Source organism: Marmota monax, unplaced genomic scaffold, assembly GCF_021218885.2.
Source record: "Marmota monax isolate L192 unplaced genomic scaffold, Marmota_monax_Labrador192_F-V1.1 WCK01_AAM20220418_F8-fsc00022, whole genome shotgun sequence".
NCBI lineage: Eukaryota > Metazoa > Chordata > Mammalia > Rodentia > Sciuridae > Marmota > Marmota monax.
This window is the reverse complement of record NW_026695215.1, coordinates 17,666,944-17,683,514: the sequence shown is the minus strand read 5'-3', so window position 1 is coordinate 17,683,514 and position 16,571 is coordinate 17,666,944. Positions and strand designations below refer to the sequence as shown.

Genomic DNA, 16,571 nt, shown 5'->3' with positions numbered 1-16,571 from the left:
TGATAATGACGCTAAGAGTTCGGTGCAAATGGAGAGATAATGAATGTGAAAGTGAACTTCAAACTATGTAGGTGGGTGGCTCCACATACTAGTTTTCCGGAATATGAATACGTGAACGCATAGAATGCAATTTATCAGTCTGGACAGCTCGCAACGCCAGAGCGAGACTCCGCCCCCGAGGCTCCACCCACCACGAACGGCAGGTGGGGCCGGCAGATCTTTGCGCATGCGGAATCCGCTGCCCGCGCCCACCTCTGACCCAGGCTGACAGTAGCTGCCGTTTCAGAGAGGACGATTCGTAAGGAGGCTCTTGGAGAGGGTCCCCTTTGTTCGCCCTTCTGCGGGTCCTTCCCATACTTGAGCGGCATCCAGAGAGTGGTCGGTCTCGTCTACCTGCCTGACTTTCTGCAGAGGCTCCTGCCGTTGGCCCAGTAGTTGGCTGTCGAAAGTGCCGGCCCCCGCGCCGGCGCCGGCAGCAGCCGGGTGGGAAGGCTCAAGATGGCGTGCCTGTTGGAGACCCCAATCCGCATGAGCGTCCTCTCGGTGAGTGACCCGCTGCGGCCGCCTTCCTGCCGGGGAGCCCGGGACCCGCCCGCCGTATTCCCCCAAGCGCGGTGCGTCTCCTGGGCACCACCCCCTGCGGTGTCCTCTGGTTGGGGCTTGGGCCGGGAGTGAGGGAGGGTGGACGGCTGATAGACGGGACCCCGGTGGAGACAACTCCGGGAGCTCTCACCAGTGCGGGCTCCCAGCACGGCGTGCGACAGGCGGGGGGATTGGGCTATCGGCAGCCGGCCCAGCGGCGCAGGCTTGGGTTTGGCCAGGCGTTTCACTGAGCCTTCCCGGCGATGCCGCTTCTCCCGGGCCGGGCGCGCTGCCCTGTGGGGCTTGCCGCCGGCCTGGGAACCAGCGCCCACTCAGCTCCCCTGGGCTTTGGCCAGAAGAGGTGCAGGCTCGTTGGCCCCCGCAGCCTCCGAGCCGCCAGGCAGGTCCGTGTGTCTTCCGTGTGTCACCTGGGTACTGGCTGGAGCTTGCCTCTTGGCAATGGGGATTTCATAAATCAGCTGCAACTCGTGTGTGTGTGTGTGTGTACACGTACGTGTGTGGTTATTTAAACCCCCTGTCGGAGCTCTGCTCCGGAGGTCACGGCTCTGTTCCCTGTGGCTGATATTCCTCTTCTCTTTAAGGGGAATGGTTAGATATCCCCATTATTAAGAGAAGGAACATATTGATATACTAAGAAGCAATACCTATTTTTTTTTTAAGTTAAACGAAAAGTGGACGACAACGTTCATCTTTCTCTGTGTTGTCCTTGAAAAAATGGGACCAACAGAGAAAGTTACTGAGAGATAACTTCTTAGGCTTTACCACCAATCTTACCTGTCTGACTGTCAGAATGGTCAGTTTATCAGTGGTTCATTTGCTGTTGTTGGAAATATGTAGACAAAGAATGACCATCTTTTAAACTCATGGAAGGCAGTCTAATGCTGAGAGGGTAGTCGGATTATAGACTACTTGTCAGGTTCCTGGAGTTGCCATAACTCCAGCTGGTTTCTTTTCCCTGACTTCTCCCAGGAGCAGGCCTACCTAAAAACACGTAGGACATTGCTTGATTCAGGGTTAGAGTTAAGTGGCAGACTGCGGCCTTGAGAGGGCTTAATTTGGCAATACAGTGGTAATTTAATTTTGGAAGGCTGTCAACAAATTTGTCCCTCAATCCATTTTATTAGCTTTTCTTATATTTAAACTACTACTAGAAAAAATACTGTTCACTCAAGTATTGGGATTTTTTTTTTTTTTTTTTTTTTTTTTTGGTATGAGAGATTGAACACGGGCACTCCACCACTGAGCCACATCCCCAGCCCTATATTGTGTTTTATTTAGAGACAGGGTCTTACTGAGTAGCTTAGTGCCTTGCCATTGCTGCTGGCTTTGGACTCCCGATTCTCCTGCCTCAGCCACTTGAGCCACTATGATTACAGGCCCAGACCACCAGGCCTGGCTACTGAAGTATTGAAGCAGATTAGTACATTAGCCCATTTTGACTGAAATACTTATGTTTTGTGGGAGAGCAGGCCAATGACTTCTTCCTCATTTGTAAAAAAGATTTTATATATGTATTTTTTGACTATCCTCAGTTTTGTCATTTAGATTAGTTATCCTTCAATTCACCTGAAGCTTCTTTACTTTTTGAGTTAGAGTGTATACAGTTGAAAATTTTCATTTGTTTCATTTTCTTATTATTTCAATGAATTTACTTTAAATAATTTATCCAAAGGTCTGATTTCCCAAAGCTTTGGATAATTGATTTAAACTAAGTTCAGTGATTTTACTAATTGAAAGTAAAGCTTCTTCCTTTCAGACTACTATGTATGGCAGCATTTTTTATGTCAATCAGAAATTGAATGGTTGATTCCTTTAAAAAGCTACTTGTTATGTACCAGATTAAGTACAAAGTTGTATATTATGTGCTTTAGGGAAGGCAAGGAGGATATCAGAAATGCTGTCAAGAAGCTGATTATCTGGATTACTCTTGAGTTTGATAAATGCATAAATTGACCAAGGGACTATCAAATCATCTTAAGTGATTTCCATCCAAGACCCATTACACCTTCTTCCTGAGAAACTTCATTGTTCTTCCAACCTTAACCCCTCAGTTCATACTTCTACATTGCCAATCTTGACTTTTCTCCTATGTCTGATCTCATATCTTAAATTGTGTGGATGCCCCCATCACTTCCAACAAAGCACATTTCTTCTCCTAAGAGGACTTAGTCACTTCGGTTATTGGTACTGTCTTTCACTGTTGAATCTCCTGAATCATCTTTGACTCTTCCCCTTTTCATTCCTCCCTATCTAATCAGTTGTTAAGCTCTGTTGTTCCTTTATTCTTAGTGTTTCTCACATTTTTCTATTTCCATGGCCACTCTAATTCAGGACCTTATCATTTTGTGCCCTGCACTATCACAGTATCCTTTTAATCCTACAGGGTCATTTTAGTTAAATAATTGATTATTTTGAGATGAAGGTCTTAATATGTTACTGGTCTTAGGTTCATGAGTTCAAGTGAACCATGAACCTTAGACTTCTAAGTAGCTGGGACTGTAGGCATGCTCCACCACAGCTGGCTTTAATTATTTTTATTGCCCCCTTACTTTCTCAGTTCAAGTCCATTTTCACATTAATTCTTCTAAAGAACACATTGGACCACCAATCTCATTTTAGTTCTTTGGTAGGTTCCTGTTGTTGAAAGGCTAGACTTCAAGTTTCTTTATCATCTACATGAAGCTTTTATTCCATATAAACTGGCCTCTCAGGTTGAAGTTGATAATTAGTTTCTTCCAAATTCCAGTAGCTTATTGTCTGCTCATTTGTACATATGAACTACATCTTTGCATGGATTTATTATCTAATATGTTTTGAGTTTCTGTCATTTGCCAGGCATGGCATTGGATTTGGAATACATTGATGAGACACATAGACCTATGTCCCTTCAGAGATTTTAGCCCATCGGGGAAAGTGATATCAAATAATCACACAATTGTTCATGACTGGTGATTAATATTATGAATGAAACATATAGGGTGCTGTTCAAACATGTAATACAAGAAACTGATCTAATGTGGCGGGCAATGAGAAGATCTAGGAGAATTTCCCTGAAGAAGTGACACTGAATGAGGGTTCAAGGATGAGTAAGAACTAACTAGAGAAAAAAAAAGGCAAAACAACATTCCAGGTGAAGGAACACTGCTTTTGTGGAGGCCCTTGTCTTAGAGAGTAAATTCATTCAGAGCTAAGTGCTCAATCTTTTAACCCTATAATTGCTTAAAACACTATGTCTTGCAAATACCAGGTAGTCAGTAAATGGTTGATTGAACTGTTTTGGGAGTTGAACAAACTATCCATCTCTTTTTTAGATAGCATATGGCCACTCTATTCCTCTTTGGTTTGCATTTATCATTACAACCTCATTCTTGTCAGCAAATTTGCAGATTCCTTCTATGCTTTCCAGACTTTTGGATTGTTTTATGTTGAGTTCATGTTAACAACTTTTTATTTTGGAATAAGTATAAATTCACAGGAAGTTGCAAAGTACAGTGGGGCCCCTGTGTATACTTCACTCAGGTCCTTTCATTGGTTACATCGTACATAATTATAGTACAGTGTCAGAACCAGGAAATTGGGATAAGTATGTACATATTTCTGTATCATTTTATCTCAAGAGTATATTCATGTAGCCACCGCTACTAAGATACAGAACTATTCCATTACCACAAGGATCTCCTTCCTTCTACCGCTTTACAGTCATACCTGCCTGACACTCCTCCCATCTCCCTCCCCCCCACTGCCCTTAATTTCTGACAACTACTAATCTGTTCTCCATCTCTATAGTTTTTTCGGGGCAGGTAATAGGGATTGAACTCAGAGGCACTTAACCACTGAGACCACTGAGTCACATTCCCATCCTTTTTTATATATGTTTAGAGACAGGGTCTCACTAAGTTGCTTATGGCCTCACTAAATTGCTGAGTTGGTTTTGAATTCACGCTCCTCCTGCCTCAGCCTCCCAAACTGCTGGGATTATAGGGGTGTGCCATGTGCCACTGCCCAGCTCCATCTCTGTAATTTTGTTGTTTTCTATAATGTTATATAAATGGAATCAAACAATATGTAACTTTTTGAAATTGACTTTTGTCACTAAGCATAATGTTTTTGAGATCCATCCTAGTTGCAGGTATCAATAGTTTGTTCCTTGTATCAGGCTGAGTAGCATCCCTTGGTATAGGTGTACCACTGTTTAATTATTCATCTATTGGACATTTTGGTTGTTTCCAGTTTCTGATTATTATAACCTGCTTTGAGCATTCGTGTGTACGTCTTTGTGTAGACGTAACTTGAGGTGTCTGAGATAAATGCCCAGCAGTGCAATTATTACCTTATATGGTAAATGTGTGTTTAGCTTGATGAACTTTCCCAGAATGGATGTACCATTTTATATTTCTACCAGTAGTGTATGAGAGATTCAGTTTCTCTGCATACTCACTAGCATTTGATATTGTTACTTTTCTACTTTAACTGTTCTAATAGATGTGCAGTGATATCATGGTCTTAATTTGCATTTATTTCCCTAATGATTTGTAATGTTAAATCTTTTCATTGCATATTTGTTATCCACTTATCCTCTGGTGAAATATTTCTTATTTTGCCAGTTTTCTCACTGTTCTTTTTGACTATTGAATATTGAAAACTCTTTATGTATTTTAGATATGAGCACTTTGTGATATAGGTGTGCTTAAGTATTTTCTCTGGGTCTGCCAATTGTCTTTTCATCCCCTTAATTGTAGTTTAAAAAATGAACCTTGAGGTCAGAGGTGTAGCTTTGCTGTAGAGCAAAACCCTGTATTCAATCCCTAGCACCCTCCAAAAAACAAACAAACAAACAAACTTGATCTCAACTTCATACCTTATTACCAAAAGTAGCTCAAAGTGGATCATAGATTTTATTGTGAAGCATGAAATAAAACTTTTTTAGAGTATAACAGGGAAAAGTCCACAGAACCTTGGACCACTGAAGGATTATTAAACCTAATTTTTAAAAAATCAATAAATTAGACTTAAGGAAATGAAATTTTGCACCCCTGAACAGAGGATGATTACATTTTAGTTTGGTCACTCTGTATTGGGTTAAATGATACATTGTAGACTAGTATAGACAGCTAAGGCACTTGTGGATTTTAATTGCCTTTTTTTTTTTTTAAATAACAAAGGACTGTCTTTTACCTTTATCACTCTCTGGAGATGTTCTAAAGCCAGCATTAGGATTTTTGTTGTTGTAGATGGAAAATTCATTCATTTATTTATTTATTTAAGTTGTCAATGGACCTTTATTTATTTATATGTGGTGCTGAGAAGTGAACCCAGTGCCTCATACATATTAGGCAAGCACTCTTCCACTGAGCCACAACCCCAGCCTTTATGTATTTATTTTTATGTGGTGCTGAGGCTCAAACCCAGTGCCTCACACATGCTAGGCAAGTGCTCTACCATGGAGCCACAACCTCAACCCTTAAGTGCCTTCTTTGCAGTCTTTGCCAGTGCCATTGTACTTTTTCTGACAAGCAGCTATTGGACCTACGTAGGATATTTGAAGTTTAGGTATTCCTTGGTTTTATTCTGTCTTGACAGCTGTTAGCATGTTGTTGTCCTTGCCTATCACTACATATTGATTTATTCTCTTAAGTGGGCAATTGACAATAATTAGAAAAAAAATTTTCTGTGAACTTAAACTTAAAATTATGCTCTGTACTCAGAGCATAATTTGACCTTCCCTAGTTTTTCATAATAAATGCAAAATGAAATTGTTTCAGTGTATCTTCAAGTTTGCCATTAGTTCACTCTACAAACCACAGCATGTGTCAGGAGATGATCCTGAAAGAAATGAATCAAGGGCTGGAACTGTAGCTCAGTGGCAGAGCGCTTGCACCTGTGAGGCACTGGGTTCAATTCTCAGCAACACCATATAAAAATAAATAAATAAAAATATGTTAAAAATGAAATGAATCAACAGGAGTTTAATTTTGGGGCATGCTGAGTTTGAAGTGTTTTCTTCCAGATGCTTATTTGGGCAGTTGGATATAAAGGTTGAGTGCTTAAATCTAGGATAGTGATCATTAATTGAGAGTTATCAACATGTTGATCATTGGTTCTTAGCCTTTCTAGGATAAACATTTCCACACCCTCTTCCTCAGAAAAACATATATATGCCTGAAAAATTGCATAATTTCAAGGAGTTTATAGACTCTCTTGAATTAACTCCTATTTTTGAATTAACTCCTTTGCTTGCCCCAGTGCAATGTTAGTCACCAAAACTTAAGTCGTTTTAAAGCATTTCAGAATGGTAAAGATTATAACAATAAGGTTTTAAAACTTGTGTAAGGTATCATGACTTGGTTGTGAAGTGATTTTTTTTGTCCAGCATATGCTGGTGATCTCCCCCAAGGTGTTCTGTATCTTCAGAAAGGGGTTTGTTTAAGCAGATGTCATCCCGGGTCTGGGGTGCAGAGCTGGGTTAGCTGGAGGTCCAAGCCAGGACAAAGTAAGGTGTTTGGGAACAATCAAACTGGACTAGGCACAGCTCAAATGTCAGTCATGATATTGCCATGATAAGCCACAATATATATGAGAGGTTAGATAGATCCTGAAGGGTATTATGATAAGAAAGCGAATGGATTAGCTGTTAGAAGAGACAGCTGAGTCTGAGTCAAGCACCATGGATAGCTCCAAGGCAAGGGTAGTACTGCCTGTAAGCATCTGAAGCAAATAAGGCCCTTTATTGTCAGGAAGCAGCTGGCCTGGCTGAACAATACTAGTGCTGAGGTGTACCATATAAAATGGTACCCAGGATCTCTTAAATCATTACATGGTTGTAATCTTGAATTATAATTTAAATCATTGTTGTATGTAGTCCAGGACAATACCACACCTGTGTCAGGATTGAGAAGTATTTGAATGCATCTCAGTGTATTTCCTGACCATCTTATCTTTGGAGGCATCTAAATGAACCTCATCTAATCTAGAGAATATCTCAGTCTTTGTAAAACTCCTCACAAGTCTGCCACTCTATATATGCTGTCCAGAGGTGCTTCTTGTTCCCTTGGACTTCCATATTATTCTGTTTTGCACCATAGGTGCTTAGTTCATTCACTCTCTCTAGGATGATCTCTTCTTGGCCCTCAGTTCAGGCTTTCTCATCTACATTGAAAGTTAATGAACACAATTTTTAATAGGGAGAAGAAGCTTTAAAGATCATTTAGACTCATATATCTCTTTGTGATTTGCACCACACTTAAAAGGATAAATATCATAGTACTTGATTTTAGATGCATGAATGCTAAATTGATTTCAGTTTTTGTGACCATAAAAGCATGTTGTTAATAGTACTTGTTAATAGTGAACAGGGCTAGAAGAATATGCTATCACACTGGAAACTCCAGAAAAAAATGAAAGGTTCCTCTTCATATCCCTTTTAATCTAGCTGTTTTCTGGCTTTTCTTTTATGAAAAAAAATACTTCTCTTTCTGTGATATAAAATTATGGATTCTTTGCCTGAAAAAAACCTGCAAATAATCTTTAGTTCACCCTTGTCATTTATTATTGGGGAAAACAGAACTGGAGATAATTGACTTGCTTGCTGTCATATGTTGTGTGGCAAGGTCAGACCTACAAATTATCTCTTTTTAAAAACAGAATTGTATGCTCAGCTTTCTGTTTTAGAATTTCATGTTCAAATTTTATCAGCTCTGATGAAACTTATTTTAATAAATTCTTTTAACATTCAAAGTGTTTTTCAGTCTATTGAGAGGTCAGAGTTCCTCTTATACAAGTACACTAAATAAAAATTATATTTTTAGTATTTTCATATTGGTATTTGAAATCAAATCAGATTACATTCTACAAATCTTAATTGATCTAAGTATGTTACATTCCACACTGATGGGGTCCAGCTAAACTGTGAAGTGACATTTTGAAACTTTCCATAGTTGTTTGAGGCTACAGAACACCAAAGCTTTGCTTATTCTGGGGAGAGAGGATGCTGTGAAACTCCAGAAATACTGAAAAGGTAGTCCCATAAGAAAAAAAAAAGTAAGGATAAAAATAATTGCAAAATTACTCTGTGAGAGGTATAAAACAAATATTTTAGATCTGATTGGTTTCTAATAGGGCCAGAAGTTTACCAAAATATGAAGAACAAAACAAAGCAAACAACAGCAACAAGAAAAATAAACAATAAAAACCTACACCAAAATCTTGGATTTTTAAATAGTGCTTGAACATTTTCTTCCTTCTTTTTTTTTTTTTCCCTTGGTTTGTAGGCAAGTAGGAATTTTGGAATACTTAGGAAAGGCATCGTAGTTGCCTGCAAGTAAAGGGTATCTTATGATATTATCATCCTTTTTTGGTATTGTTCCAAATGGAGGTTTTTTTCCTCTCAACACAAGGAAAGAATTGTCTAGCAATTTGAAATTAATCCTATGTCAAGAGAAGCACTTACATTACCAGAACTCTTCAAGTGACAGATTTTGCATCTTGCATGAGCTTACAAGAATGTAAGCAGAACAAAGAGGGAAATGTGCAATTTGAAATTAAAGCACAATTTAGTAAAATGCCACTCTAACATATTGGTTTCTGATATTCTGGATTGTGGCAGTCTTCTCTAGGAACAAGTACGAACTGATAAGTGTCCCCAGGTTTTAAAATAAATATTGTGAAATTGTAGCTGATCCAAGCAGTGCATTTATTTGGCATTTTAGAAAATTGTCATACTGACCAAAGGAATTTTTTTTTTGGATTGAGGGTTTTGGAAGCATTAGAAACTCAAATTTTTTCTGTAATCCCAGTGGTTTGGGAGGCTGAGGCAGGAGGATCGTGAATTGGAAGCCAGCCTCAGCAATTTAGCAGGGCCCTAAGCCTCTCAGTGAGACTCTGTCTCTAAATAAAATATAAAAAAGGACTGGGGATGTTGCTCAGTAGTTAAGCACTCCTGGGTTCAATCCCGAGTACAAAAAAAAAAAAAAAAAGAAAGAAACTTAAAACTTTAGTTTTACGCTATTTTGGGAATAAAAACAGGTTTGCGGGCTCTCAGTTGACTGGCTCATTAAGAGCTGTTTTAGTGAATGATTACCAACCTTATCAGTCACACTCTTATAATTATTTTGTGGTGACTCCTTGGCTTTCCCAAAACGAAATGCATAGATAAGTTAATTATCCTCACATGTAATTTAAAAAGCTGGCATAATATTCCAGCTGAATTAAGGGAGAAAAACAGTAAATGAATTTACAATATAACTTAAATGTGTGAGTGCTCAGGTACTACTATACCAGAAAGTAATAAAGTAGTGATATTTTTGCAAATGTACACAATTTGACTGTGAATGTGACAGCACTCTGCAGACTGATAAAGGCATGCAGTTATTTAAATACAATAAAAAGTCATCTTTAAAAATATTATTTTAGTTGTGGATTAACACACAGTATCTTTATTTATTTTTATGTGGTGCTGAGGATTGAACCCAGTGCCTCACACAGGCAAGGCATACGCTTTACCACTGAGCTATAGCCCCAGCCTGATGGTAATTTTTTTTAATATTTATTTTTTAGTTGTAGTTAGACACAATACCTTTATTTATTTATTTATATGTGGTACTGAGTGAGGATCGAACCCAGGTCCTTGCACGTGCTAGGCAAGTGCTAGGCAAGTGCTCTACCACTGAGCCACAACCCCAACACCCCCCCCCCCCCATAGTCATTTTTTATATGACTTTCTGAAAAGTCTGAATGTTTGGTAAAGTTCCCAATAAAATAAAATATAACCTTTTCTTTATTCATGTAGGAATTGCATTCTTGGAAAATCATGCATTAACATGGTACACAATGTATTTTGTGTTTATATGTAGAATGGAATTAGATTCTAGACATGACTGGATTTGGCAAAGTTGCAGGATATGAGCCTGCTGTCCCAAGTCATATAGTATCCTTAGTTCTTGGTCACTAAATATCAGTAGTACCTTGTTGTCATTGTAACAGCCAAAATTGCTTCCGCAGATATACAGAATATATCATAGGGAATAGTACTGCACCTGTTCAGAGCTACTGGGGGCATGGGACTTTCTGAGTGGTTTGTGTATCTTATTATACCCCTCCCTCCCTCCCTCCCTCCCTCTCTCTCTCTCTCTCTCTCTCTCCCTCCCTCCCTCTCTCCCTCTCTCCCTCTCTCTCTCCCTCCCTCTCTCCCTCTCTCCCTCTCTCTCTCCCTCTCTCTCTCTCTCCCTCTCTCTCCCTCCCTCCCTCCCCTCCATTCTCCCTTGTTCCTAGCTGGTGATACTGTAGTTGTGGTATGAAGACTTGGAAATAAAATATGCTGTTGAACATTTTCCTCATACTGTACATCTTCTTATATACTAATATTCTAATATACCTTTTAAAAATTATGTTTATTGCTTTTTTATATAAGGTCTTGCAAAAATAGACTTTTTTTTCTTTTGCTTATTTTCTAGAACATTGCCTGTATAACTGTTAAAAATCTTATTGACTAGATTATAGAATACTACTTCAGGCCTAGAATGTAACTCAGTTGTAGAGGTCATGCATAGCATGCAGGATGAGACCCTGGATTCAATCCTCCAGTATGGCAAAACAACAACATCATCAAAACTACTTCAGCATTGTTTTGTATTCCCAACTGTATGCAACATGATTATAATACTAAATTGCATTTTCTTTCTTGAACACACCTTATTGCTTCAGAATTCTCTTTTGTATGTATATATTATGCTGTCTTCCTAGAGTACTTATCTTTTTTTTCTCTCTCTCTCCCTTTTTCACCTGGAAAACTAGTACTAATCTTCAGGTTAATCATCTTAACTGCTTAGACATTACCTTCCATCCCAACTCTAGTGTTGGTTAATTATATCTCCAACTGCATATGCATGTGTTACAGGTTATACTTGTAACTTACTTGCTTTCATGTCTTTCTTTTGGTGCTATGAGCCCCTTGAGGACTCTTATCTCTCTATTCCCAGCACCTACCATATTACCCCATAAATTAAAAATATACAATGGGGCTGGGGATATGGCTCAGTTGGTAGAGTGCTTGCTGCACATGCACAAAGCCCTGGGTTTGATCCCCAGTACCACAAAAAGCAAGCAAACAAATAAAAAAGTAAAAAAATAAATAAATAATGATTTTCAGCTTGAAATAAGTTTAAAACAGAGAGAGAGAGAGAGAGAGAGAGAGAGAGAGAGAGAGAGAGAGTGTGTGTGTGTGTATGTGTGTGTATAACAGCAGTCTTCTTTGTATACTTGTCCCAGGGTGAGACTCCATAATTTTCTTGTTTACACCTTATAACAGGAGCACATCTACTAACAAATGTCAAGTTTTAGAAGTTCAATATTAGAAAAGAATGAGTAAATTCTTCCTATAAGCAAGAAGTCTTTAAAATTCCTCACTGGTGTCCCATTCAACTCAAGAGACTACAGTTGTCTGACGTGGGATGATTGGGATGTCCAGAGTTGGGTGGAGAGGCTTCCTTTTTGTTCCTTTTCTTAAGTCTATGTGTTAGTTTAGGCTGCTATAACAAAGTACCACAGTCTGGGTAGCTTATAAATAACAGAAAAATTGACTTCTTGTGGTTTTGTAGGCTGTGAAGTCCAAAAAAAAAAGGTGTCAGCAGATTCAGTGTCTGGGGAGGGCTGTTCCTTGGCTCACAGATGGCTGTCTTTTTGTTGAGTTCTCAGACTGTGTATGGTTGGGGTCTTTTTTTGTAAGGGCCCTAATCCTATTCATAGGGTTCTGGGCTTATGACCTAACCACCTCCCAAGGGTCCCACTTCCAACATTGAAGGTTAGGATTTCAACATATGAATTTCAGGGGGGAAATAAGTATTCAATCTATAGAAGTCTGTTTCAGTAGTTCATAAACGTTGGTAGAATAAAACTTCCTAAATAAGTCATGCATCTTGCACTTGATTAGCAATTTAAGGAAATTTCAAGGGCAATTTAGTTGATTTTTTTTTTTTTTTTTTGGCCTTGGTTGTTTGTTTTACAACCTAAATCTATATGAGTGCTTGGAATATAGCATAATCTGGGACTTATTATTTTTTTCATAATTTTATTGGTGCATTATACTTGTACATTATGGTGGGATTTGTTAATGTATTTGTATATTCACACAGTGTAACAATTTACTTTGGCCGGTATCATCCCAAGCGTTTCCTTAGTAACTTGCCTGAAATCATTAGGGTACTTTTATTGTTTACAAGGGATTTCCCTGTATATTAGCTCATGAGCCACACTTGAGTGCTGTGATAACATCACCACCTTATCATTGAAGAAACAGCCTCAACATTTTATTTTTGCCCATAGTTACGAAGTGGTAAAATGCATTTTCGAAGTCTGCAAATGCAGATCATTTGTTGTTCTATTACACAATGCCTATGTTGGAAATAAAGAATACTCTATGTTAATGACATATACATAGAGCAAGTCTTTTTCTTCTTTCCACATTTTTTTATTGGTGCATTATTGTTGTACATAATGATGAAATTTGTTGTTACATATTCATACATGCACATAATATAACAATATATTTTGGCCTACATAGAGCAAGACTTTAGTGAAATAAAGTAAGTTCGGTATTTTTATATTAACCTTTGAACATTCTTCATTGTCTAATAAACTCATAGTTTTACCCCCAAAATTATCTGATTTTGGAGTTAAATCCATGGCGAGTCTAGGACTTGGCAAGCAGTTGTAACAAGATACTCTTCTTGAATTTTTTTTTTTTTCCTAAAGGGTAGTGGCTTAAATTCGACCTGGTCATGGATAGTTTATTCAGAGGGGCAATGAGAACCTGTTCTGGTTTGTCTTTTCAGGGCATCTGACTAGTGTTCTGAGACGACTAAGTATTTCCTCTTTGCTCTGGTATTACTAAGGATGAATGAAAGCCCAAATTGTCTCCATTACTCTTGGTTTATTATTCTATAATAATTATTCTGGTTTTGTTGGTAAGTTCAAAGACAATGATTATCTATTGCTGTGTAAAATTTACTCTAAAGCTTAGCTACTTAAAACAACATTTATTATTTCACAGTTTCTGTAGGTCAGGAATATAGGTGTGGAGTAGCTTGGACTTTTGGCCTTAGGTCTCTTTATGAAGTTGCAGTCAGTGGGTCAGGTGGAGCTGCAGTCTCATCTGAAGGCTGTTCAAGGAGAATACAATTCCTTGCTCACTACTCTTGTCATCAGGCAGAGTTTTAATTCCATGCCAGTGGACTTTTCCATAGGGGAACTCATAACCAGACAGGAGGCTTCCATCAGAGAGGAAAAAGGTTGTGGTGGGGAGAACCTTGAAATTTCTAAAATAACATCTCATTACCTCTGCTACATTTTGTTTGCTAGAACAAAGCCATAGGGTTCATTCCTCACTCAAGGGAAGACTGCACAAAGGCATGAATACTGGGAGGTGGGAATCATTGGGAGCCATCTTGGTGGTGCCAGTCACATGTAGTCACCCTAATAAGAGGTACATTGTTTCCACATGATACTCCTTATGGTAGAGTGCAAGTAATTATTTGCTGCTATTTTTGTTTTTCTGAAAGAAGAAAATTGGTTCAGCTGTCCCCTTCCCATCTTTTCTCTGTACTTGTTGGGTACACAGTACAGAATTTACTGTACACTCAACTTCTTAGAATAAACCCTAATTGACAGATTTGATGTTCACAAATTTTCTGCTGAGGAATGCATGTATAATTTCACGTAATATAATTTTTGGGTAGTACTATTAATCATAAAATGCAACAGTTTATGCATTGTGATGGCTTTATTATTTTGAATATGGAAAGTGAGTTCAGAGCCAGATTTAAAGCTTGCTGGTTCGATTATTTGAAGCCCTATGCCAAAAGGCTGCAGAACTACAAGTCTGACTCTGATTAACTTTGCTGTTCAGACTGTGCCCTGAGCTTTAGTTGGCTGCTCTTTTGTTTGGAGAATGGAGGAATCACCATGTATACAGATCCCTTGCTTTTATTTTGTTTCTTTCACTCTACTTCCCTTATGCTCAGCCTCTTTGAACATTCCCTTCATCTTTTTATTGAAAGTGCAACCAAGATTTTCATCTGTTGACCACTCTTTCCTAGCCTCTCAGTCTTCTCATCTCTTTTTCTTCCTATATCCCTCATAACATCCTTGAAAAAAGATGGTTTAGAAGTCCTCCTTGTTCCTCATTGGTGCTTTCAGACCCTGCTCTTTCCCTCTTAAAAACCCTACCTTTAAATCTCATTATATTCTACCTTATATTCATCTATAGACCTCCTGATTGTTCCCTCATTTCTTTAGGATTATAGCTCATTGTAAATTTTTTCTAGCACTACTTCTGTGATGATTTATGGAAATTTCATTATCTATGCAATTTTGTAAAATTCTAGACTTCTCTAAAGATCATATACTCAATCTTACCTTGAGGTACTTGCTCCCATGGTTGTTTCCTAAACCTTGACCAATTTCTAGTGTCTTGGCTGGCACCTTCTCTCAAATCACTCTTAGTACTCCCATGCCAGCAATCCTTCATTGCCCATTACCTACAGTCTATTAATTATACCACTTTTGAATTGACCTTTAGTAGGTCCATCACTGTTATCACACCTTTGCATATACCCTCAATTCAGTTGACCCTTTCTCTAGCCTTTCTATCTTTGCCTGGAAAAATTCCCATCCTCTTATTCATGAATTCTATTATGCATTTAAATGTAACTGGGAAAAATAGCTGTTCTTACTATTCTCAGTTTAAATTCAAAATCACAAACTTCAAGGGGATTCTTAGTGCTCCCTAGTAGTCATGGTAAACTTTCCCAGCTCATTCAATCTGTGTCTTATTCCTTCATTTCTATCTTCAAACCACTCAACACTTCTTACTTTTATTCTTAGCAAAAGAGAAATTCTTCTAGCTCTCTCACCGATTAGTGGATTCCCTCTGGGTTTTGCTGTCTTTGATCAGTAAGCCCCATTCCCTTTCCAGTATTCATGAACATTGTTTTATAAGTTCTCCCCCTTCTCATGCAGCATTGGTTATTTTTTCTCTATTAAGAATTTCCATTCACGAATAAACATATACTAACTTACTCCATCTTAAAAAATAAAATCTCAAAAAAACCCTCCCATAATGAAATGAAATAAAATCTCCCTTGACTCTCCTTTTCCCTCCAGCTACTACCTTATTTCTTCTTTTCCTTTTACCGTGAAACTTCTTGAAAGAATTGTCTATATTTAACATTCTCTAGTTTCTCTTTTCCTATTCTCTCTTATACCCTGTCTAAACAGCTGTCGGCTCCACTGTACTGCTGTTGTCAAGGTCAGTGATGCCTTGCATGCATATTTCTAAATCCAATGGTCAGGTCTTTGTCATTTTCTTATACTGAGCATTGCTAGGATTTGTCATGGGTGGTTATTCCCTCCTTGAAATGTTCTCTGATTTGACTTCTTGGAATTCTCCCTATCACTCTGGCTGTGAAGCACAGACTTGCTCTATCCATGGTCTGTCCTTTACTGAGCTAATCCTGTTTACAAGCTGACAACTTTCTGATTTGTATCTCAAGCCCACAACTTTTCCCTAAACTCTAGACTTATATATTCACAGCCACTTGACAGCCTCTCTTGAATGTCTGATTGGATTCTCAGTCCTAACATGTCCAAAGCTGAACTTTTGCTCTTCCCACTTAAATCTGCACCTCTCACAGACTTCCTTATCTCATTAACTGGCAGCTCAATCTTTCCACATGCTCAGGCAAAACCTTTAAGTGTTGCCATTGACTCTCTTCTCTTACCCTACATCCTGTCTGATGGCACATCCAGTTTGACAGCTACTTCAGACTACCCCATTTATCTGGATTCTGAGTGAATCTTACTACCTCCTAATGTTTGCCCTACCCCAGGCTATTTTTGTGTCTGAAATACCAGCATTTCTGATTATTTAAATAGCCTCCTACCTGATCTCCCTGTTTCTGTCTTATAACCCCTCACTC

The 16,571-nt window shown here is 38.6% G+C and overlaps 1 protein-coding gene across 3 annotated transcripts in view; it reads left to right on the top strand.

Moving 5' to 3' along the window:
• Positions 1-261: 261 nt before the first annotated feature.
• Positions 262-16,571, top strand: part of Armc8 (armadillo repeat containing 8) — a 99,019-nt gene continuing 82,709 nt past the window's right edge. For 2 of the 3 annotated variants that reach the window (XM_046431954.2, XM_046431952.2), the window contains exon 1: positions 262-543. Coding sequence is in view for 1 of the 3 variants with exons in the window: in XM_046431952.2 (XP_046287908.1) it covers positions 499-543 (45 nt within the window). In the remaining 2 variants the exon portion in view is untranslated. The other variant, XM_046431953.2, reaches the window with a different exon arrangement.